The sequence below is a fragment of the Delphinapterus leucas genome, chromosome 7 (assembly GCF_059928025.1).
Source record: "Delphinapterus leucas isolate spDelLeu-1000000601 "Yukka" chromosome 7, BTC_Dleu_Yukka2, whole genome shotgun sequence".
In the NCBI taxonomy this organism is placed as follows: domain Eukaryota; kingdom Metazoa; phylum Chordata; class Mammalia; order Artiodactyla; family Monodontidae; genus Delphinapterus; species Delphinapterus leucas.
This window is the reverse complement of record NC_143135.1, coordinates 6,629,282-6,651,003: the sequence shown is the minus strand read 5'-3', so window position 1 is coordinate 6,651,003 and position 21,722 is coordinate 6,629,282. Positions and strand designations below refer to the sequence as shown.

Genomic DNA, 21,722 nt, shown 5'->3' with positions numbered 1-21,722 from the left:
CCTCTCTCCTTGTCCGTCCCTCTAACTCTTCCCACCATCAGGTCGGCCAAGGGTAAGTCCTTTAGGTTCCGGATGCCGTGCAGCAGAGAAATAAAGTTTTTTTATCGCAGACCTCTGCTCCCTGAGACCGGAAATGCTTCCCGAGAAGCGAGACCACAGAAGGCAGCCCGGCCTCCCGCGAAGGAACCGGAAAGGAGCGCCTACTAAGGGCGCCCTCGAGGTCCGGGGGTGCCTCAACTCGGTGATTCTAAGCGGCTAGAAGTGCCCAATGTAGATTTTTTTTTTTTTAAGGCGGCCCTTGAAGCGACCCGGAAGCGGAAGTGGAAGAAAGTTCTAGTGGGTTGAGGGATCGGCGGGAGCAGCCGGGTGGCGGGAGAACCCGTTACGGAACCGGAGCTGTGGGTGAGTGCGAGCCGCGGAGCAAGGCCCGGGCTGGAGGTCGGAGGAGGCGCAGGGAGGAGGGAGAGAGGAGGGGCCGCAAGTGCTGCGACGGGCCAGAGGATGCGCTTTCGGACGTGCCCTCTGGGAGGGCTCGGCCGCGGCACGGGGAGGGGGCGGGGCGCGGCGCGTTTGGGGCGGGCCCGGCGGCGTGGGACGCGGAGGGGGCTGGCGGCGTGGAGCTTGAGGGGCTGGCTGAGCGGGTGTGTGCGCTCCCGCTGCGCCTTCGCTCTGTGAACAGCCAGTGGGGCGGGTGGGAGAGCCCTTCATTTGCTTTTCGGACCAGGTGGTCGTTCCATTCTGGGTCAGTGTCGCTTTTGCCCAACCAAGGTCACAGAGGAGTGACAGCTTTAGGATGGGCCCTGGGTACTGAGCGACGCTCTTTGTCCTGCGTGCGCCACCTGTTAGGGCAGGATAGTTTCTCCTGTGGGACGGTACCAAAACGCAGCTCCCGCAGGGAGTGGCAGAGACCTTTCTCTTGAACAGTGAGGAAAAGACTTTTCTTGGTTCTGTTTTCTCATCCGTAAACTGGGGGAAATCGAGAAAGCCTTCCTAACGGATGCTCTAGCTCTCTCTTACTGTGAGCTTGCCAGTGGGCCTTCGAGAGTTCCCGGGTTTTTAGCCGTAACTTCCCTTTTCTTAGGATTCCCAGATTAAGCCTGATCAAGATGACAACCTCCCAAAAGCACCGAGACTTCGTGGCAGAGCCCATGGGGGAAAAGCCAGTGGGAAGCCTGGCCGGGATTGGCGAAGTCCTGGGCAAGAAGCTGGAGGAAAGGGGCTTTGACAAGGTGTGGGGCGGCTGCGTGCAGCCGGGGAGGGCTGGGGGTGGCCGACTACAGTGCTTCCCCGCAGCTGGGGAGTGAGGAGAGTGCGTGTACCTGTTGGGGATGGGCGGTGGTGTGAGATCTGCAGAGCCCGGCTCCTGTGCTGGGAGCGGCACGGAAGTGGCCTTCTTGTCTTAGTCTCACAGAGCGCTCAGCAGCCCGCCTTTTGCTTTGCCCATCTTGCAGGCCTATGTGGTCCTTGGTCAGTTTCTGGTGCTAAAGAAAGATGAAGATCTTTTCCGGGAATGGCTGAAGGACACGTGCGGTGCGAACGCCAAGCAGTCCCGGGACTGCTTCGGGTGCCTACGAGAGTGGTGCGACGCGTTCTTGTGATGCTCTCTGGGGAGCCCCCGACCCCGAGCCCCAGCACTGAGTCTCCAGAGTTTGCAGTCAAGTGAGGACTCCTCCCCCGTCCTCTACAAAGGAAAAGATTGCTGTTGTCGTGCGCACATCCCATGTACTCCAGGGTCTTTTGGGAGTTCTCTCCCCTCACCATTTCAACTTTTTTGGAATTCTTACCCTTGCATGCATCCCCCTTTTCCTTTCCCTGCCAGTTTCGTGACAGCAGTTACCAGCTTTTCTGAGTGATTCCTGGCCCTGTCCCTGCCCCCCTGCCCCCACCTCTGGTCTGTTTTATGCCATTTGGCCCTCTTTCTGGCAGAACAGTCACTGTCCTTGTAAAGTTTTTTAAATCAATAAAGTCAGTGGCCTTCATGACTGGGCTTTGTATATGAGAAGCAGGCGGGCTGGGAGTGGCCTATTCCTCAGGGAGTGACCAGGTTTGCCGCCCTCCTTATCAGTGCAGATCGAAACTGGCAGCTTCCTTCCCACTCTGGAGGGCAGCCATCCTGGACACACAGGCCTTGGGCAGGTGCCTTGGCGTGTCTCAGTCCTTTAGTAATGTGGGAGAGAGTGTGGGTTGATCCCTTCCTGGGATCCAGATGTCCATGTGGTCAACAGCTGGGCTAGGTAGCACCTGGTGGAAAAGTCAGTGGCAGTCAGAGCTACTAGGAAAAAGGTGGCTGGGATGTGGGTGAAGGTTTACCTGCCAACTGTCCTGTGCTCTCCTGGCCTCTGGGAGGAGTGGGCAGGGCTCTTGCAGTCTGCCCTGTTCTCTTAGGGAGGCAGAAAGAATGTGAGCATCACAACTGGGGTAGGGGCTTGAGTGAGATGCACTTTTATCTGGTATATTTTCATCTTTATTTCGTTGAAGATTTGGTATGAACTAGGTCCAGAGCTAAGATCTTTGCAAACACTTGTTTCTTTCACAATAACAAGTGACTGTTTCCTCTTCTACGGGTGAGGAAGACTGGTCCTCAAAACATGATATGGAAACCTGAGAGCCCTGTGTTCCTTGGTCATGGCGCTTGGCCTCTCTGAGACTCAGTTTCCCCTCCTGGAAAGTGATGCTGTAAGGATCAGATGCAGTGCTGGAATTGTTCAGGACACCGGCACACCCGCACTGGCACCTCAGCGAATGTTCACAGCAGCTTTGTTTATCCTCAGAGGGTTTACAGTCTGGTGAGGAGAGAAATGACAGATAATAAATACAAACATTGGGATAATATGAGAAGATTTTCATGATCTCAGGGTAGGGAAAGATTAAGAAAAAGTTGATAAATTCAACTCCATTATAGAAACTTCCGTCATCTAAAGATACCATAAAGCGAGTGAGGAGCCTAACCCATGGTTGGAAATATTTGCAACACACGTCGACAACAAAGGACTCTCTAGAGCAAGTTCAGAGCTGCAGTCAAGAAAAAGCAGACAACACAACAGGATAATGGGTAAGAGATGTGGAAGGCAGCCACAGAAGAATACCCAAGTGGTGAATAAGCCTGTTAGGTGTTCAATCACATTCGTAGTCAGAAATGCAAACACGATGCCATTATACGCTCACGTGTAGTTGTAAGTCAGACGATACCAAGTGCCGATGAGGAAGTGGAGCAACAGGATCAGATACCCAGCTGGTGGGAGCGTAAATTGGTATGAACAGTTGGGGAAAAGGGTGTTTGCCAGTAAAACTGAAGACCCACCCTGTGAGCCAGCAATTCCGCTCCCAGGGTTGTGACTGAGGACACGCACACCTGCACCAGCTCTTGAGCGACTGTTCGCAGCAGCTTTGTATATAAGGGCCCCCAGCTGGGTCCCTATGTAGGGATCTCCGGGGGTGGTAAAACTAGAGGGAAAAAAAATGCTTATTGCAAAAGTTGATGGTAAAGAAAAAGAAGTTGGGAGTGATTGCCTTTGTGGGAGGGAGGTGGGCGTAATGCCTGGGAGCACTTGGGGCCGGGAGTGGCAGTTTGCACTTTTTGACCTGTGTGGTGGTCATCAGATACGTTCTGTGTACTTCCCTGCACATTAGCTACGTCTCAGAACAGTAGAAGAAAGATAAAAGGGGAACCAAAGAGACCTGAGGATAGAGCAATTAGGTGATTACTCAGAAAGTGTGATGCTTATTAGTAGAGATGAAGGTTCAGTGCAAGTTTGGGTCTGGGGAGTGTGAGAAGCCCCCCTGGAAAGTCACCAGGTGGCCGGACCTGGGCCCAGCTTGTGTTAACAGGCTGCTGCCTGGGAGGGTGCCAGTCTGAAGACCAGACTGAGGTGGTAATGTGGGCTGTCCCTGGAGTTTCAGGCCATACTGTGTTTCTGATGTTACTCTCGTTGGGTCCAGGGTCACCTTGGAGTCCCCTCAGCCTTGACCCATGTGCTGTGATGCTGTCACACAGGCCTGGTGTGCTTAGGCAGGGGCTGGGCAGGGCCACGGCCTCTCCCTGCTCAGCCTTGGTACTGCCACATGGTTACTGGCACTCTGTGAGGTAATGGAGACTCCCTCCTCTTCCACGACACCCTTCCTGCGGCTCCTGTCCCTGCTGGCTGCTGGGGGCTGCCCAGCGGAGCCCTGTGGGACAGGCTTCCCTGCCTCATGCACAGGCTTTGTCTGTGAAGGGGCTGAAGCCTGCCTTCTCACCTCACCCTCGGGCCCAGGCAGTATCTGTGACAGGTTGGTGGGCCCCGAACCCTCAATCTGGTCTTCTTCGTGCATGGCACCCAACTTCCCGCATCAGTCCTGGAGCTGTAGGAGACCAATGGCATCTGGAGTGTTCCTTGTGACAGCAGCCTCTCAGAGACCCAGCCCCACCTCGGCCAGCAGGACAAAGGGAACGAGGCCTGGAACATTGGAGAAAGCAGACCTGGGTGGGGATGGGTAGGAGGTGGGTTATCTAGGTGTCAGCCCACACTGCCTGACAGGATGTGCCTGGCCGGAGACATGGGTGGGCCTGGAAATCAGCAAATATTGACCCGGTTTTCCCTCTCCCTGCTGCACCCGAGCCAGAGCTTGACGCCCTGAACCAGTCTATCACGAGTTCTCAGATCTGCCCCAAAGCTTGAGGTGGACCCAACCCATGAACTCCGGGGTCCTGAAGGGGTCCTCCTGCCCCTGGGGAGGAAGTAGGGAGAGGCTACAGGGCAAACCCAAGCCCAAGACTCACCTTGCCACCTGCCCCAGTAGCAGCCCAGAAGGTGTGAAGTACGTGCTCGTGACCATCACATGCGTACGTGTGAAGTATGTGCCCAGAAGGTGTGAAGTACACGCACCCCCCTTCCATGTTGCCTCCTCCCTGCAGGGACCCAGGGCTCTCTCTACTGTCACTTCTGGCCTTGAAGGATGGTAGCTTGAAAGAGCCCGCCAGGCCTGGCTCTGTGCTCAGTTCCTTCCGTGCGACCTGGAACAAGTTGCTTCACTGCTCTGAGCCTCAGTCTTCTCCTCTGTCAGTTGGTGCAGGTTTGTGAAGATTCAACCAGCTAATGAACGCAAAACCCAGGGCACTTGGGAGAGCTTCTCCCCAGAGGGCAGCTTTAATCACGGTCGGATCGCAGCTTTCCTTGCCACACAGCCCCTTTTCCAGGACATGATCCATCAGGAAAGGGGAGACGAGCCCTGGGCAGGGAATAACTGCGGCCCAGCTCAAGGTTCAAGGAAGAGGGTTCTGGGAGCAGCGTGAAGGCCCGGGGTGACATGATCCTGGGGTGAAGGGGATATCGGGGGCCCACCCTGGTCAGCAAGACCCATCAGCCAGGGACAAGAGAGGGGTGCCGTGGGCAACCCGGGCTGGGATGTCTGGGTCACAGCAAAACTGAAAGCTGTGTCCTGTGGCCAGTGGGGATGGCCCATCCGAGCTCAAACCTGGCCCAGGCCTCCTTCTGGAAGCCAGAGTGGTCCAGTCTAAGCATGAATGGAGTCCAGGCTAAGACTCTTTTCCAGATGAGACCCAGCCCTGGGAAAACCCTTCCCGGGGCACCCGCACCCCCAGGGAGCCTCCCTCTGCACAGCAGACCTCATATCCCTGTGGAGTGGTCCAGAACTCACACACTAGGATGCTGGCACATGGTTGCCCCCCAGCGCCCACCCCTGACCCTTCCCCTTTGACCCTGCATTTCCTCCTTGTAAAAAGTAATAATCACTGCTTCTGCAGAGCTGTTACGAGGATGAGAGAACATATGTTGAGTCCCTGGTGCAAGGCCCGGCTCATATCAGGAGCCCGATAATTGTTAATTTCCCTTCCCCATCCCTCTTTTCTCACCAGGACACCACTTCTAGCTGAATGAGTGACCTTAGACAAGTGTCCTGACCTCTCTGATTAGCTTTCTTCATCTGCAGAATGAGGATGATGCTTACTCAGGGTGCTTACGAGAACAGACCAGTGGGTGAAAAGTCTTTGAAAATTGTTAGGTTGGCATGCAAAAGATTTGCTGGTGTCAGCACAAAGGAATAACAGGTAGAGTAGGGGCAAGTGAGCTGGGGACCCACTGGCCCTTGGTGAGTCAGAGACTGGGCCTTGGCTTATTTCCCAGGGAGCTGTTGGAGTTTAAGTGTGGCCACAGCTGAGTTCCAAGTAACAGGAGAGCAGATCCAGGAGAACCCAAGGAGACTCCTGGCCCCCTGGGGCTACCTCTCCACCTCTCCCCTGGGCTGCGGGCTTGGGCCTCTTACTCCCCCACTCCCAGCTTCTCTCGGGTTGGGCTCCTGCCTGACCTTGGCCTCCTCATCAAGCCAAGCTCTTGCCAGCTCTCACACAAATGGGTCTGTCCCTTTAAGGCAGACACCTGAGCCCACAACAAACTTGAGACTGTCCCTTGGCATCCAAAGGTTGTTTTTCACAGCTGGGCTGAGAGGGTGGGGTAGTAAGTAGCTGGACTGGGCAGTGACCACACTGGTCCTGGTCTCCCTGGGAGAAATCAGTGCCTTTCCTGGCCCTGGGATTCTGAGAGGCCGAGAATTGGTGGGGGTGCCGGGGGGGATGCTGGATGCTTTCTCACGATATTCATCACAATCATAGCTACCACTTATTAAGCACCAACACTTTGTTGGGTACTGAAAACCACAGCCTGTCCCAAACCCCAGGTAAGATCCTTGGAGGCCCTAAGCACTAATAAGATCTTTGTGTCCCAGGAGCAAAAAGCCCCACCTCCCCCTGGCAACAAGTGATTAAAAGTACAAATGACCCTGAACTCTAAAATACTAATTCTAAAACATTCCAACAAAAGACAGACTTTTCCCGTGTTGACTACTTCAATTCTGTGTTTTATAGATTAATTGTCAGATTATTCCAAAAAACATCATAGCCCTATATTGCTGGTACCTCCAGCACAGGCCCAGTTTACCTATGGGTGACCCAGTCTCAGGCCATTATTGTCAGCACAACCTTAGAAGACAAGAGTTGTCACATTTCTTCAGATGAGGACACTGAGGCTCCCAGAGGTCCAGGGACTTGCTGGAAGTCCCCCCGGCAGTAAATGGCAGAGCTGGGACCACCCTCACACCTCCTTCTGGCCAGTTCTTATTCTTTGGGTTCAGTCTGGCTTGAGAGCACAGATTTGGGTTAGACTGCTGGGGCTCAAAAGCCAGTGTCACCGTTTACTCTTTACCAGTCGGTGTCCTTGGGCAAAATCAGTTGTTCCCTCTTTCTCCTGTTTACTCCTCTGTAAAGTGGAAACATTACTGATCCCCACATCATGCTGGTTGTGAGGGTTAAACAGTGCCCCGCTCGGCGCAGTAACATCTCCTACTTACCTGCTGTTTATACAGCTCCTGGCCTCCCCTAAGCCCTTTACTTATTGAATCCTCACAGCAACCCGTTTCACAGAGGCGGAAATTGAGGCCTTGAGAGTTAAGTAACTTCTCCAAGGCTACACAGTGGAGACAGTTCAGAGCTTGCTGGTAGCTGTTGTTGGTATTTCACACGTGATGGGCCTCTGTGAACTGTCCCACTGGTGGCACTTGTTGCTGGGGGCTGTCCTTGCCCTTTCCCTCACTGGACTAGGTGCGCCTGGAGGGCACGCAGCGTCGTGATACACAGGTGTGCTCGGGGCTGTCCGCTGTCCCCCTCGGCGCCCGGAAGGCGGCCTTGCCCAGGCCCGGCGATCCCTCCCCGCCGGTGGAGGCACGCGGCGGGCGGGGCCGGGCGGGGCAGCGCAGCCCGTAAAAGCGGCGCGGGCCCGCGGCTGGACACCGACGCCGGCAACCATGGCGCGTCCGAGGCTCCTGCTGCCGCTGGGCCTGGCCCTGCTCGCGCTCTGCCTCCTGGCGCTGCCCCGCGACGCCCGGGCCCGGCCGGGGGATCGCGAGGTCGGGGAGCGGCAGGACCTGTCGCCCAACGACCCGCAGGTGCGGAAGGCGACGCAGGCGGCCATGGCCAGCTACAACATGGGCAGCAACAGCATCTACTACTTCCGCGACACCACCATCCTCCGGGCGCAGAGCCAGGTGCGCCCGGCCGGCGGGGCGGGGCGGGGCCGTGGGAGGCGAGCGCGGCCCCAGCCGGGCCGCAGATGGAGGGGGCGACACAAGAGTAATCAGCGTGGCATTTTAATACAACATATTTTTCAAAATCCAATTAATGCCAAAACTTCTTGCGGAACAGAATATCTAAATTTCGAATAAGATCCAACCCTGAATTTGCATGGCTACCTCACTAGCCTCACACTAGTCCCTGCCGGGATGGGCGAGTTGGGGGGGGAGGGGAGGGAGATGGGGCAGTTGTGTGGACTTGGGTCTCAGCCTCCTGCGTGGCCCAGGATCTGCCCCTCTCCCCAGGGCTCCCCACCAGAACTGCCTGCCGCCCCCCTCCCCGCCCTTCCTCTCCCCCCCTCCCAGACCTGAATCCCAAAGGCGGTGTGCTGGATATGTCCTAGGGAAGGTAATGGGAGATGGGAGTAAACGGAGGGAGGTGAGAGGTCCAGGTCAAAGGTTGTCCCCCGGCACCCCTGACCTGCCCCCACCTCTGCCTCAGTTGGTGGCAGGCATCAAGTACTACCTGACCGTGGAGATGGGGAGCACGGCCTGTCGGAAGAATGCCATGGCTGGAGACCACATAGACCTCACCACCTGCCCCCTGGCCGCAGGGGTGCAGCAGGAGGTAACAGCCCTGCCCCCAGCCAGGCATCAGCTCACCCAGTGGCCAGCAGCTGGCCCTGTCCCTGCCTCCTGGATGACTCAGCCTTGAGAGCAGTGTGAGGTGCAGAGAGGAGCAGGCTGGGGCTCCCCGTGGAGTGAGGGGCTGGGCTGGAAAGATCTGGGCTCTGGTCCTGGCATCTAACTTGATGTTCCTCCTTGCATCCCGGAGCACTGCAGGCACAGGGCTGACTGTGGGCAGCAGGCGGCCTGGGGCCTGGGCTCACCCCTCCTTCTTTCCTCATGATCTATTTGCAGAAGCTGCGCTGTGACTTTGAGATCCTTATGGTTCCCTGGCAGAACTCCTTCCAACTTCTAAAGCACGACTGTGTGACCCTGTAGTAGACCCCTGTGGGCTTGGGGGAGGGAGGGAGCAGGCGGGTCTGGGCAGGAGTGAGCGCATCGGTGGAGGGCATGTCAGGTTCCTGGACCATATGTGTGGCAATAAATTGCTAGCACTGCTTCTTGCATTGGTCTCTTCTGAGTGCCTCACTCTTCCTCCCTCTCCTGTTCCCCAGTCCCACTCTCGGCAGCTCCCAACACCTGCCTCCAGCTGACAGGGTGCCCACACCACCCACAGCTGAGCTTCTGCTGTCTCAGCCCAGACGGTGCTAAGGGTGCAAAGTTCAGCTCCCAAATTTGGGGTCCCCCGAACACCCCAGCATCACAGACGTAGAGGAACGAACCTCTAGAGACTCCCAATATTGGCAGAGTTGTGGGTTCAGAGACGAAGTCACAGGAGAGGGATGATGCCCCAAGACTGGAAAGGGACGGGAGCCAGTGAAGGCTCTGAGCCGCACCTGAGTTCTGCTTCTTCTCAGTTGGCAGGACGACTCAGAGTGGCGCGTGGGAGATTTAGCCAGCCTGGCCCCAGTGCACTGAGCTCTCAGCCTGTGAGATTCTTATACCAGCATGTGGCCCAGACATGGCAGAGCCCCTGCAGGCCAAGAGACCACGAAGGCTGGACCCTGTGGACCACATGCCGGAAGGACTCCCCAGTGCTTTGTCCTGAGCAAGACGCCTGCAAGGGGCTGGCAGGGAGCGCCAAGGGGACCGAGGTCAAATCCACTGTCCGTAGGAGGGATAAGGGGACAGATGCAATTCAATGTCATTTAAAGAAGAGATGGAACATTTTTTGCGCACCTGAATTTGTGGCTGGAATTAACGCTCACTACACATGCACACACACACATCCAGAACTTCGCAAGACGCCAGACAGACACATAAACCCACCATGCACCCTCAGGTTGCTCCCAGACACCACACATATATCCAGAAAAAGACACATATAACCTAGCAAACCGGAAACACACACACACACAGAAGCAACACCCGCATCCCGAGGATAACCTGGAGAATACACCCCAAAACACACAGCCCCAGGTACACACCTGCCCCAGCCGGAGCTGTTCCTCAGATGCACAGACACACACCCATGCCTGAGACAGGATGGGCAGGAAGCAGATCCTGTGGGAGCACGAGGTGTGGGCACCCCTAGGCCCAGGCGGCTGGACAGGGTGGCGGTGGAGAGCACTCTGGGGCCCGGCCGGCCAGGCCTCGTGCCTGCTCATGCCTGCCTGGCTCCCTGCCGATGCTGGCACTTACTGAGGAACAGCCCCCGCTCCCAGGCCCTGCCCTCTAGAGCCCTGGGAGGCCGTATGGGGTGGGGATGGGGAGATGGCAAATGAACTGATTCCCACCTGGAAGCTTGAGGGGCTGAGTGTGACAGGAATGAGGGATGGAGGGAAAACTTCCAGCCTCTCAGCGGCTCAAGCCTGTCGGATATGGCTGCGCAGACAGCCCGGGGGCCTGCGGTGGGGCAGCCGCTGGAAGAGCTCCCATGTGCCACCCAGCAGGAGCCTCCTGAGTGGCTGCCACGGGGTGAGAAGTGGCAGGAAATGCTTGTTGAATCAGTGTGTGAGGTGGTGGGGTGAGGTGAGGCCAGGTGGCCTCTCCACCCCCGGAATCTGTGCCCAAATCCCAGATGGCATTTCCTCCGCACAGTCGATGCCCGGGCCCTGGGCCAGCCCGCACCCTCGGCCGGGCCAGGGAGGAGACGCGCTGCTTCTGTCCGGGGGCCCGAAGATGTCACCACTGTCTGGTCTGCACTGGAGGTAGCGGGGTGGCTGGCAAAACTGTCTGTCACCTCTCAGCTCCCACTCCCGGGTTCCGTCCCGATCCCCTCCAGCTTCATTCTGCTAGCTTCACTCCCCATCTGGTGGGAGGCCTCCCTCCCTCTGGCTGGGCTTGACTTAGTGCTCAGTGCCCCGCCGCCGTCTTGGGCATCCTGCCCAGGCTCAGGCTAAAAGCAGGGGAACTCATCCCTTGCTTCCCTCTAACAGAGGCTTGTCCACTCCACACACACCCGGCCCCCCACCCCGAGGCCACAAGGACTTGAGCAGCCTCCACCCTCCCTCCCCTCACTGAGGCTCTTTAGCCTGACCCCAGGCAGGGCAGGGCATGGCGATGACCTCTGCCTTCTGAGCTCAGGCTGCCCCCATCGAGCTGGCACCCTTCTGCTGGATGCTGACGGTGCTGGTAGGCCTGGGCTCTGAGACATCGTTTCTGGAGCATCCTGGTCCCTCGGGCCCTGACAACCGTCCTGTTCTTTTTCTCCTGTCTCCTGGGCCAGACGGGCCTCCCTCCCCAAAACAGGGTGACCGCTCCCTCTCCCTCCAGCACTGAGCCTGGCCCACTTTCCACGTCACCCCGCTGGCTGCTGTTAAGGCCCTGCCAGGCCAGGATGCCAGGCCCCAGTGGGGCAGGGAGGGATCCAAGGACAGAGCCTTTCACCTGGAACACTCGCACACACATGCTCGAGGATGCACGTGCGTGCAGGCCCACAGGTTCCCTTGCGGCTCGGGCCCAGCCAGGGAGGACACGGAGCCACCCGGGGTTTTAAAGCTCTGTTGGGGCCCAGCCCTGCAGGCCCAGTGATCTTTCCAGCAGAGATGGGGACTTGGCCCGACCTGGGGGAGAGCCTGCCAGAGGCTGAAGCCTGGACTCGGGCTGCCACTCTGGGGATCACTTCCTGAAGTCCTCATCTCCAGCCTGCGGGGTGGGGTGGCAGGTGATGGCGCCAGCCCTCTGCCTCCCAGAGGCCCACACCACTGTTACTCAGGGCGGCTTCCAGGCAAAGCCCCCGAGGCCCGGCCTTCCAGTGCCCTCCCCCTCCATCTGGCTCCTCCCAGGTCCTGCCTGGTTCACCTCAAACGCGGTGTCCACGATCTCATCGATGACAGCTGCCTGGGATCGGAATTTCTGCTGGTAATGCTCCACCCCGGACACCAGCTGCAGGAAGTGGAACAGGAGCTCCCGCTGCCTGAGGGCACGGGGGGGGGGGGCAGGGGGGGAGGCAAGGCTGGGCCATCTCAGCCCCCAGAGCCCCCTTCTCCCCCCACTCACAGCACCCCATGCCTCCATTTCCAGCCACAGGCGCCACTTCTCTGTGTGTGGCCCTCCATGGTATATTTCCTTTTCCAAATATCCGCGCCCCTGCTGCCACCAGCTGCCGGTACCACAGAGGGTTCTGACGGTTAAACTGTTTACCTCCAAACCGCCCATGCCTACATGCGTCCAAGCTACCCCATGCTGACTCCTGCACCCACTCAACCACCTACCCACATCCCCACCCGTCTATCTAGCCATTCCTCACCCATGGGGCCGCCCCGCCCTTTCCCTCACTCACCTATCCCCCTCCATCCACCTGCTCTTCCCCGGCCCCGCCCCCACCCCTTCACAGTCAGCCATCCACCTAAACCCCCAGCCCCACCCACTACCCATTCATTAACTCCTTCACTGCCAGCCTGTTTTATCAATCCAGCCATCATATAACCCTGAAATCAGAACACTGCACGGTGCTCCGAGGACATAGAAACAAATAAGAAACAGCCGCTGCCCTTAAGAAGCTCAGTCTGTGGCAGAGCCAGGAAAGCAAACCAAGGGTGTTTACACTTGTGATAAGTATAAACAGAGGGCATCGAGGGGCCCAGAGGAGGAAAACCTCACCCAAGTACTGGGGATCAGGAAAGGCTTCTGGAGGAAGCGTCACTGAGCTGAGCTTGAAAGACACTTGAGGGTTTGCTGAGCTCAGACCCGGTTTCTGGTGTGCCAAGGTCTGTGAGCAGCAGGGAGTGTACTGGGGGCCAGGGTGCGCCTCGGGACGGATGAATTCAAGGTGGAGACATCCAGGGGAGGTCAAAGCAGGGCGCCCGGACCTTAAGCTAAGGGAGACAGGAGGCCTTGTAGGGCTGTAAACTCGGGGAAGGCAGGGAAAGCCAAAACTACGTTTAACAAAGATCAGTCTCTAAATCATTAAAAAGAAAAAGGAAGGAAGAAAAAAAAGATTCAAACAAACTAAACAACGAAAACAAGACCACTGTCAGTGGAGGTGGAGGTGGGCCAGTGGAGAAGAGTTTGGAGGCCGAGAACCCCCCAGGGAAAGCATCACAGAGGAGCCCAGGCCAAGGTACCAGGATCTGGAATGTGGAGGGTGGAGGGCGGCCGGGAGGGCGCAGCCGGGAGGGCGGCCGGGAGATGAAACGAGCAGGATTGGATCTCAGCTCTTCCGGCTCTTGATCACCTGAGCCTGGTGTTGGCAGCCAGAGAACATTCCAGGCAGAGAGAACAGTGTGGGCAAAGGCCTGAAGGTGGAGAAGTATGTGCTGTGCTGTACGTAAAGCCAGGATGTGCTGGAGGTGTGGGGCGGGGCCGTGATCATGGAGGGCTTGGCGCTCAAGCTCTGTCGGTGGCCAAGAAGAGCCTGGAAGGTGCCAGCAGTCAGGCTGGTTCTCTGGGGAGCCAGGCCTGAGAGCCAGGGTGCAGGAGTCTGTGCCAAGGACCCCTGGCCATGAGCACAGCCACAAGTCCCCAGCTGTCCTGGCCCAGCCGGCCACTCGCGTTGACATCTGCCTCCCAGGCCTTTACCAAGCTGTTTCCCGACCCACCCTCCCCATCCCTGAAGCCAGCTGGAGTCCGCCCACCCTACGTGGCCCCGCCAAGGTCTTTAGAGGGGGCCCCTCACGGACAGGTGCTAGTCTGTGTCCGCTTTGGGCCTCTGGAGTCCTCACAGAACCTGGCCCAGAGCAAGGATCAGGGATGCTTCTGGAGCAAAAAGATGAGCAGAATCCCTGCTCCTGCAGCCTCTGTCCGCTGCCCCTGCCCTGGGCCCTCGGCCTCAGAGGGGCTCTCGTGGCCCTTCAGGTGCTGCTGGTGGGATTCTCTTGGTGGTACCAGCTGACTCTGAGTGAGCAGAAGCCACCCAAGGCCTCCACATCCCACCCACAGGCTTTACATAAGCCTTAGGGCTCTACCACCCTTCCAGAGAGGCGGGCAATGCCCCTTTCCCACGGCGGCCCACCGATCTGGCCCCCGGACCTCTCCCCTTAGACCTGAGCCCTCCCCTCCCTTTGCATCTCCTTACTTCTCAGTCATGCCTCCAAATTTTTTCTCAATGAGCTGCTTCTGTATAGTGTGTCCACTTATCACCTCTTCAGGCTCTGCATGTAGGGAAAGAAGGGGGAGGTCAAGACGCTGCCTGGATTGAGAGAAGGTGGAGGAAACCCCGTGTGTCATGGAGATAGTCAAACAGGAGCTAACGGGGTTTTTGTCCAGGATGACCCCAAAGAGATTGTTTCTCCGGGCATGGAGTGTGTTTTGTTTGTTTGCCCATCCAGCATGCGTTCCCTCTTCTTTTGGTAAAAGTTTCCCAGTTTTCCTGGGGAACCACTCCCACCCCTTTCGGTGCATGTTGCCTAGCTGGGGTTGACCCCACCCCCCAGCTCTAAGGACATGTGACTCAAGCCTGGCCAAGCAGAATAGCCTATCCTTTCAGCCGTAGCGATTGGTTCAGAAATAGGCAGGTGACCAACCTGAGCCAAGGAGATTCATTTCTGGGATGTTGTTCGAACCGCTGGGAGAAGGGGACCCCTGCTGGGAGAGCTTGGGATACTTAAACTGTGAGGATTTGGGACTAGAGTTGCAGGTGGTCACTTTCCCACCACAAAGGGAGAGCACCCTAAGCACAAAACCACACAGAGAGCCACAGAGCAGAGAACTGGAAGGAGACCAAATCTCAACCATCATTGGGTCCTGGATCCAGCCGTTCCTGAAAGCCCATGAACTCTCAAGTTGCTAATAATTTAAGACAGTTAATTCCTCTTTTTGCTTAAGCTTTTCTGCACTGAGTGTTCATGATGGAGAGGGCAGGTGGGGGTCCAGGTGACCCCTGAGGGCCCTTAGTCCTCTGGTGTTGATGATCCTAAGAGTGGGATTCTGGAGCTCCGATTCTAAAGTTCTGAAGGTCTTTAAGCAGGAGGCAAAGCAATTGGCTCAAAATCTATTTACCCAGAAAGTCAGGTGTGTAAAGATGAACATGTACAGAAAACTTCATTTTTATAGACTCAATTTTTATAGACACTTTGAGTGACTCTGGACAAGTGGGTATAACACCTTGACAAAAGCCTCAAAGACAGTTGAAGCCACCTCATATAAGACCAACTGCTATAAACTTTGTAAGTTATTAACAGAAACGAATGTTTGGTGCATCATAATTTGGCTAATTAGTTGTTTTGCAAATGGGTCTTTCAAGAATTATCAGTTTAATTGGTTGTTGGCGGTTAGTCGTGGAGCTTTTTGGACCGAAGTTCTAAGCTCTGAAAGTTCTCCTGAGTGTCTGGTTCTAAGACTCTAAAGCTGGGCGTCGGGAATTCCCTGGCAGTATGTCCAGTGGTTAGGACTTGGCGCTTTCACTGCCGGGGCCTGAGTTTGACCCCTGGTTGGGGAACTAAGATCCCTCTAGCCGCGCAGCGTGGCCAAAAATAAATAAATAAATAGGTAGATAGATAGATAAATAAATAAAGCTGAGCCTGGAGCTCTGTGCCTGCCTGGGAAGAAGCAGGCTGCTGGTACCTGCTCCGATGAGCTCTGTCAGTGAGTCATCCAGTAGCTTCTCATGGATCTGGGAGGCCTTCTGCGAAGAAGAGGCCTCAGTTCTGCCAGCGTCCCATGTCTGCCCATCCCTGGAGCACCTTCCTTCCTTCCCTCCAGCTTCTGTGTCCCTCTCCCCGTGTCTTCCTGATTCGTCCCCCTGCCCCACTCCCTCACTACCTCCTGCTTCACTTTCTCCAGGCCTTTGAGCAGGGCCATCTGGAAGTTATCCACCAGGACGGCAATCACCAGGCTGGGGCGGGAGACAGGAGGAGGCTGGAGGCGAGGCCCTGAACCCTCCTCTGGGTTCATCGTGGCAGAGCCATGGTGAGCGGGGAGGGGAGGGGGTGCCCCGGGGTTAGGCTGGGGGAAGTGAAGCTGGGGAGCACAGGCCAGTGGGGGCCTCACTTGAGGAAGATGAAGTACTGGATGATGATATATATCATGAGAATGGGGATGATGCACCAGGCGCCTGGGAGAGAGGGGGCCGTTCGAGCTGTCAGTTCCTTGCCGGTCCTCACCACACCCCTGCCAGCCAGCCTCAGAAGCCCCACTTTTCAGATGGGGTAACTGAGCCCTCAGGGTCTGCCCACTCAGCCAGCCCCTGCCCTCCACCAAGCCTGAGGCCTGCCCTACCCTGGGCTCGGCTGTCCAGGTAGATGAGGGACCAGTCGTCCAGGGTGAGCAAGGTGAAGAGGGTGAAGATGGTGGTGAAGATGTTCTGGAAGCGCTTGGGGTCAGAGTAGCGGAACAGTGCCCGGAGCACCACAGAGAACAGGACTGGCTGTTGAGGACCAAACCAGGCTCACAGGGTCCTCTCTCCCCTTCTTCCTCTCTCCCTGCCACCCCCAGTTCCTGGTCCCTCCCCCCAACTCCATCCATTGCAGCATCTCACTCTCCCGCCCCAGACCCCGTGGCACAGGATACAGAGACAGGTGGACATGAGGATGAGGATGGCGGTGATGGACGGCAAGGACTGGGCCAGGGTCCCGGTCACTTCCTGGAGGCTGGTCAGGAAGCTGTGGGCAGAGGTTGAGAGAGAGGCTGCGTCAGTGGGGTGGGGATCGGTGTCTAGCAGTCGGAGCGACTACAGGTGTCACACTGCTGATTACAGGGGTGGGAGGCCCCTGATTTGCTGGTGACTTGGGGCGGGGGGCGTCCCAGACCCTCTCTGGAAAATAAAGAGATTGATCCTAGTGGATGGCAGGAAAAGCAGGCTGGAGTCTGCAGCCTCCTTGTGGGCAGCTGTGGGTCCGCTGACCTGAGCCTCCGCAGGACCCGGATAGCTCGCAAGGCTCGCAGGCTCTTGAAGACCTTGAGGATGCGGAAGATGTGGAAGATGCTTTGGTTGTAGACCACGCGCATGGAGGAAGAGTTGATCTGCATGAGCATGAACTCCAGCACAGCCGTGATCATGATGAAGAAATCTACAGAAACAGGGGCACCTGGGTGTAATGGGCTCCTGCCCAGGTTCACAGACCTCCCAGTGCCAACACCCCCTGCTCTTGTCGCCCCTGGGCAGTTCAGGGGCTCCCGCTACACACACACACACACACACACACACACACACACACACACGCCCCATCCCTACCCACCCAGGTTGTTCCAGGGGTCCAAAAAATACTTGAGGCCCAGAGCAATGATTTTGAGCACAGCTTCCACCGCGTAGATGCAGAGGAAGATGGAGTCCAAGGCCATGAAGTACCACTCTGTGGGGGACACGGGGGAGGGGGGTCTCACTCAGGGGTCTCCGCAGCAACCCAGCCTCTCCTTCCTCCTCCCCACTGGAACCTCACACTCAGCCATTCAGGGAGAACCTGACTCTGCCCAGTGGCTGTGTGTTTTAACTGCTCTGTGACTCACTCTTCTTGCCTATAAAATGGTGATAATAACAGCCTGCCTGATAGAATTTCCACAAGCATTAAATGCTTTTCACGGGCTTCCCAGGTGGCGCAGTGGTTGAGAGTCCGCCTGCCGATGCAGGGGACGTGGGTTCGTGCCCCGGTCCGGGAAGATCCCACATGCCGCGGAGCGGCTGGGCCCGTGAGCCATGGCCGCTGAGCCTGCGCGTCTGGAGCCTGTGCTCCGCAACGGGAGAGACCACAACAGTGAGAGGCCCGCGTACGGCAAAAAAAAAAAAAAAAAAAAAAATGCTTTTCACATAGTAAAGGGCTTAGAATGGAGCCTGAAACAGCTTGCAAGAAACATCACTCTTCTTCTCTCCTTAGTTTATGGGACCTGTGGCAGGTCCTTACCTTCACTTTGCTCCCCAGGGTTTTAGGGACCATCTTCCCAGGTTTCCCACCCTCATCCCTCCAGGGCCTCCTGCTTGCACAATCTCCTGGCCCTTCCAGCTGACCTGGGTTCTGGGCATCCTTCCCGCAAAGCAGCATACTTAGAGCTGATGCGCCACCTGGTGGCTATAGTCCAAAACAGCAAACCTCAAATTTATTGGGCTTTTCTGCCTCTGGCGGGCTGGTTGACTTCAGCAAAACTCTCTGAGCCTCACTCTACTGCCGGGCAATGCCGCTTACTTCCCAGGGTGAGGATTAAATGGGATAAGCGATATAAATCCCCTGGCACTTGATCCGGCCCACGGGAGGCTTGGGACAACATCAGTGGCCTTCTCCATGTGAACAGGGCTCCCTGGCTCTTACCACCCCGGACCTCGACTTCAGCGAAGGTCTGGGCCACGAGCATGATGGTGTTGAGGCAGACGATGAAGACGACGAAGGCTTCAAAGGCCAGGGAGTCAGTCAGTTTCCTGAGCATTCTCGAAAGGCCCCAAATGAGGTGGCTTAATTTTTCCCACAACAAATAGAAGAGGTCCACAGTGTGCAGCTTCTTGTGGGTTCGTGGGGCTCGGCCAGCTGTGAAAGGGCCAGAAAGCCAAGCCCATGGGGGAAGGGGACACGGCGATCCGGTCTCCCTCCCAGGCCTGCCTGCCATGAGCTCACTCAGGTGCCTCCATGCTAGTCCTGTGCTGGTATAGGAGCCACAGGCTTGACCCCTTCCCCGACAGATGCCAGCTTGCTTGGGATTTGAGGTCTGCTTGAGCTCACGCTCCTACACCTCCATGCTTTTCTTTAAGTCACGTGGCAACTTACATACGGAAGACCCCATCCTCCTCGCCACCCCATCCTCTCGGTAAACTCTCCCTCTCCCTCCAAGATTCTGCTGAAACATCACCCCTGTTGGCTGACTTTTCTGCCCACAAACAACTAGACACTCATCCCTCACTGCTTGTTTGTGAAGCTGATGCCGTGTTTACGGAACTACCAGGGGCCAAGTTTGGGGGATCATATGTTAACAGCCAAAGTCCCTCCCTGCCCTCTAACCAGGCCCTCATTCAGGCACTGGTTCCAGCCTCTGGCCTCAAGAAACTCACAGTTCAGTGGGGGAAACATGGACAAGCAATCCACGGTGGTAAATGTTCTGATACGGATGCTAGACCCCTCTCACTGGGTAGTCTGGGATCAGCTGTATAAGTGATCACCCCCAGCTTTCATACTAGAGAAGAGGAAATGTTCGAGAAGTGAACATGCGAATGAATAAAGCAGTGACTGCATGAACCAACAACCGACAGTCTGGAGAAGTGCCTAATCCCAGGAATAAAAGATTGGATGGTGAACAGTCAGGCGAGTGAATAGCCAATGGGATACACCTGCAGGTGAGAGCAAGCCTCATGATCTGCGGAAGGACGTGCAGGGCCTGACTCAGGCCTGGAATCTGGGCCAGGCAGCTGGAGTTGGGGGGTGGGGGACAAGCCAAGACTCACTTTTGTGCTTCTGAATCTGCTCGTCTTCTTCGGGCCAGCTTTCCGAGGTTTTAGAGGAGGAGCCCTGAGGATGGACTTTGCTGGAGGTCTGGGCAGGGTGTGAGTACGCTGTGTTCAGGGAACGAGCCAAGCTGAAGGCCGAGCTCTGTCTATCTGGCTTGCTGGGTTGGGGGGCTACTTGACGAGAACAGGCAGAGCCGAGGGAGGCTGAGGCCACACTGTGGGACGTGTGTGGGCCAGAGAGTTGGGAGCTACCACGACGGTACTCCCCATAGCGGTGCTCTCGGTGGAGGTAATCACGAGGATGTGCACCGTGCTGGTGCTCTCTGTGCTGGTGCTCGTCACGGTGGCCGTGGAGGTGCTCTTCACGGTGGTAGGACCCCATGGAGGCAGGCCTTCTGTGGTGATGGGCTTCATGATGGTGGTGCCCCCCATGGTGATGGGCCTCACTGTGTTGGGCAGGGCTACCAGAGTGGGAGATGTCTCTATGGTTGTAAGGCACACCTTGGTGATAAAGCCCACTATGGTGGGAAACCTCACTGTGGTGGTGAAACCCACCATGGTGGTGGGACTCCCTGTGCTGCTGGAGTATGCCATGGTGGTAGGACTCCCTCTGTTGGTGGGGCCTCCCATGATGTCTCCTGCTACCGTGGTGGTGCTCATCATCAAAGTGGTCCTCACCATAGGAATGGTGGGAGATGAAAGCACCACAGGAAGTATCCGGGAAGAGGGATGAGGAGTGGTGGAAGCGGTGGGAATGGCGGGAGAAGGCATTGTCATGGAAGTCTTGAGATCCATCACGATGAGGGGATATGCCATGATGGTGGGACTCACCATGGGGACCGGACACCCTTCGGTGATGGCGGTGGACTCCACCATGGCCTGGCCTGTGGTGTGTGGTTGGTGAGCTGGGGTGAGAGAACACATCTGAGTCATCAGTGTCTGCCTCACTTTGAGCCTTTTCAGCCATCGAGGGTTGATCCATGGCTATGCTGTGAACCCCGGATTGAGGAAAGCTCAAGATGTGGGCCTAAGAGCCCTTCCTGGATTGCCTTTCTCGCCTAAGCTGTGGCACTGGGGCTTCTAGGAAAGCCTGACTTCTCATGGAATTCTCCCCTCTATGATGTCACAAACAGGCCCCTTAGTAGGCCTAATTCCCAAATGCCTCCTCCTGGGCTACAGTCCAGAATCAAGGATCGGTGTGTCTAACCTCCTCAATGTAAAAGGATGAAACTGAGGTCAAGAAAGGGGAAGGGACTGGCCCAAGGTGACCCAGCAGGTCAATGGGAAAGCTGGACAGAGAATTCTGGGGTGACATCATAGGCCCCAGCAGTTGCTTTAGCAAGTTTAGCTCTGTTACTGGAAAAAACTTCAAGAAGCCAAATGGTCCAGTCCCCAGTTGTACCTAGATACCAACTGGCTCTAAGGTTCAAACTGCCCAACTCCACTGTAGGTGTGTGGCCGTGGGTTAGCTGCTTAATCTTCCTATGCCTCAGTTTCTTCCTCTGTAAAATGGGGATAATAACACCTACCTCAAAGGATCAAAAAAGTTAAGATATGTAAAACTTATACTTGCAGCACAATAAATGTTAATTAGTATCGTTATTCTCTCCTTCATCACTGACAGGGATGAAGAGGAAATACCTCTCTTGGGTTATTACTAAAATAAAACCATCAGCCATTATTTACTGAGGACCTGCATTAAGAAATTCTTTTTCTTTTTAAATCTATTTATTTATTTATGGCTGCATTGAGTCTTTGTTGCTGTGCGCGGGCTTTTCTCTAGTTGCGGTGAGTGGGGGCTACTCTTTGTTGTGGTGCGCAGGCTTCTCATTGCAGTGGCTTCTCTTGTTGAGGAGCACGGGCTCTAGGCACACGGGGTTCAGTAGTTGTGGCACGTGGGCTCTAGAGAGCAGGCTCAGTAGTTGTGGCACATGGGCTTAGTTGCTCCACGGCATGTGGAATCTTCCCGGACCAGGGCTCGAACCCGTGTCTCCTGCATTGGCAGGCAGATTCCTAACCACTGCGCCACCAGGGAAGCCCACAAGACTTCATTTAAAGCAATGTAAGGTTCACAGGAAAATTGAGGGGAAGGTACAGAGATTTCCCATATGCCTTTGCCCTGACCACATGCATAGTCTCCCACATTATTAACATTCCAACCAAAGTGGTACGTTTATTACAATTGATGAACCTACAATGACACAGCACCATCCTCCAGATTCCATAGTTTACATTAGGATTCACTCTTGGTGGTGTATATTCTATGGGTTTGTATGCGCTTTTAATATAATCC

The 21,722-nt window shown here is 56.2% G+C and overlaps 3 protein-coding genes across 4 annotated transcripts; 2 read left to right on the top strand and 1 right to left on the bottom strand.

Annotated features, from left to right (window-relative positions):
* The first annotated feature begins 140 nt into the window (after nt 1-140).
* Nucleotides 141-2,003, top strand: BANF1 (barrier to autointegration nuclear assembly factor 1). The gene is made up of 3 exons (XM_022591411.3): nt 141-402; nt 1,082-1,229; nt 1,452-2,003. The coding sequence occupies exons 2-3, from the start codon at nt 1,107-1,109 to the stop codon at nt 1,596-1,598; spliced, it is 270 nt and encodes an 89-aa protein (XP_022447119.1). The 5' UTR covers nt 141-402; nt 1,082-1,106; the 3' UTR covers nt 1,599-2,003.
* Nucleotides 2,004-7,215: 5,212 nt separating this feature from the next.
* CST6 (cystatin E/M) lies at nt 7,216-11,072 on the top strand. Of its 2 annotated transcripts, none has more exons than XM_089914502.1 (3): nt 7,216-8,034; nt 8,561-8,686; nt 9,543-11,072. In XM_089914502.1, exons 1-3 carry the CDS (start codon nt 7,795-7,797, stop codon nt 10,011-10,013), a joined length of 837 nt encoding a protein of 278 aa, XP_089770628.1. In that variant the 5' UTR covers nt 7,216-7,794; the 3' UTR covers nt 10,014-11,072. The 2 variants fall into 2 exon arrangements, with proteins under 2 accessions (XP_089770628.1, XP_022447118.1); XM_022591410.3 differs by lacking the exon at nt 9,543-11,072 and adding an exon at nt 8,980-9,490 and having other exon boundaries at nt 7,722-8,034.
* Nucleotides 8,406-20,448, bottom strand: CATSPER1 (cation channel sperm associated 1). Its single transcript, XM_089914507.1, has 11 exons — nt 19,427-20,448; nt 18,306-18,518; nt 17,244-17,357; nt 16,910-17,075; nt 16,576-16,667; nt 16,285-16,428; nt 16,057-16,120; nt 15,829-15,901; nt 15,631-15,691; nt 14,144-14,219; nt 8,406-12,043 (listed from the first exon to the last, which is right to left on the bottom strand). Exons 1-11 carry the CDS (start codon nt 20,409-20,411, stop codon nt 11,839-11,841), a joined length of 2,193 nt encoding a protein of 730 aa, XP_089770633.1. The 5' UTR covers nt 20,412-20,448; the 3' UTR covers nt 8,406-11,838.
* Nucleotides 20,449-21,722: the final 1,274 nt, after the last annotated feature.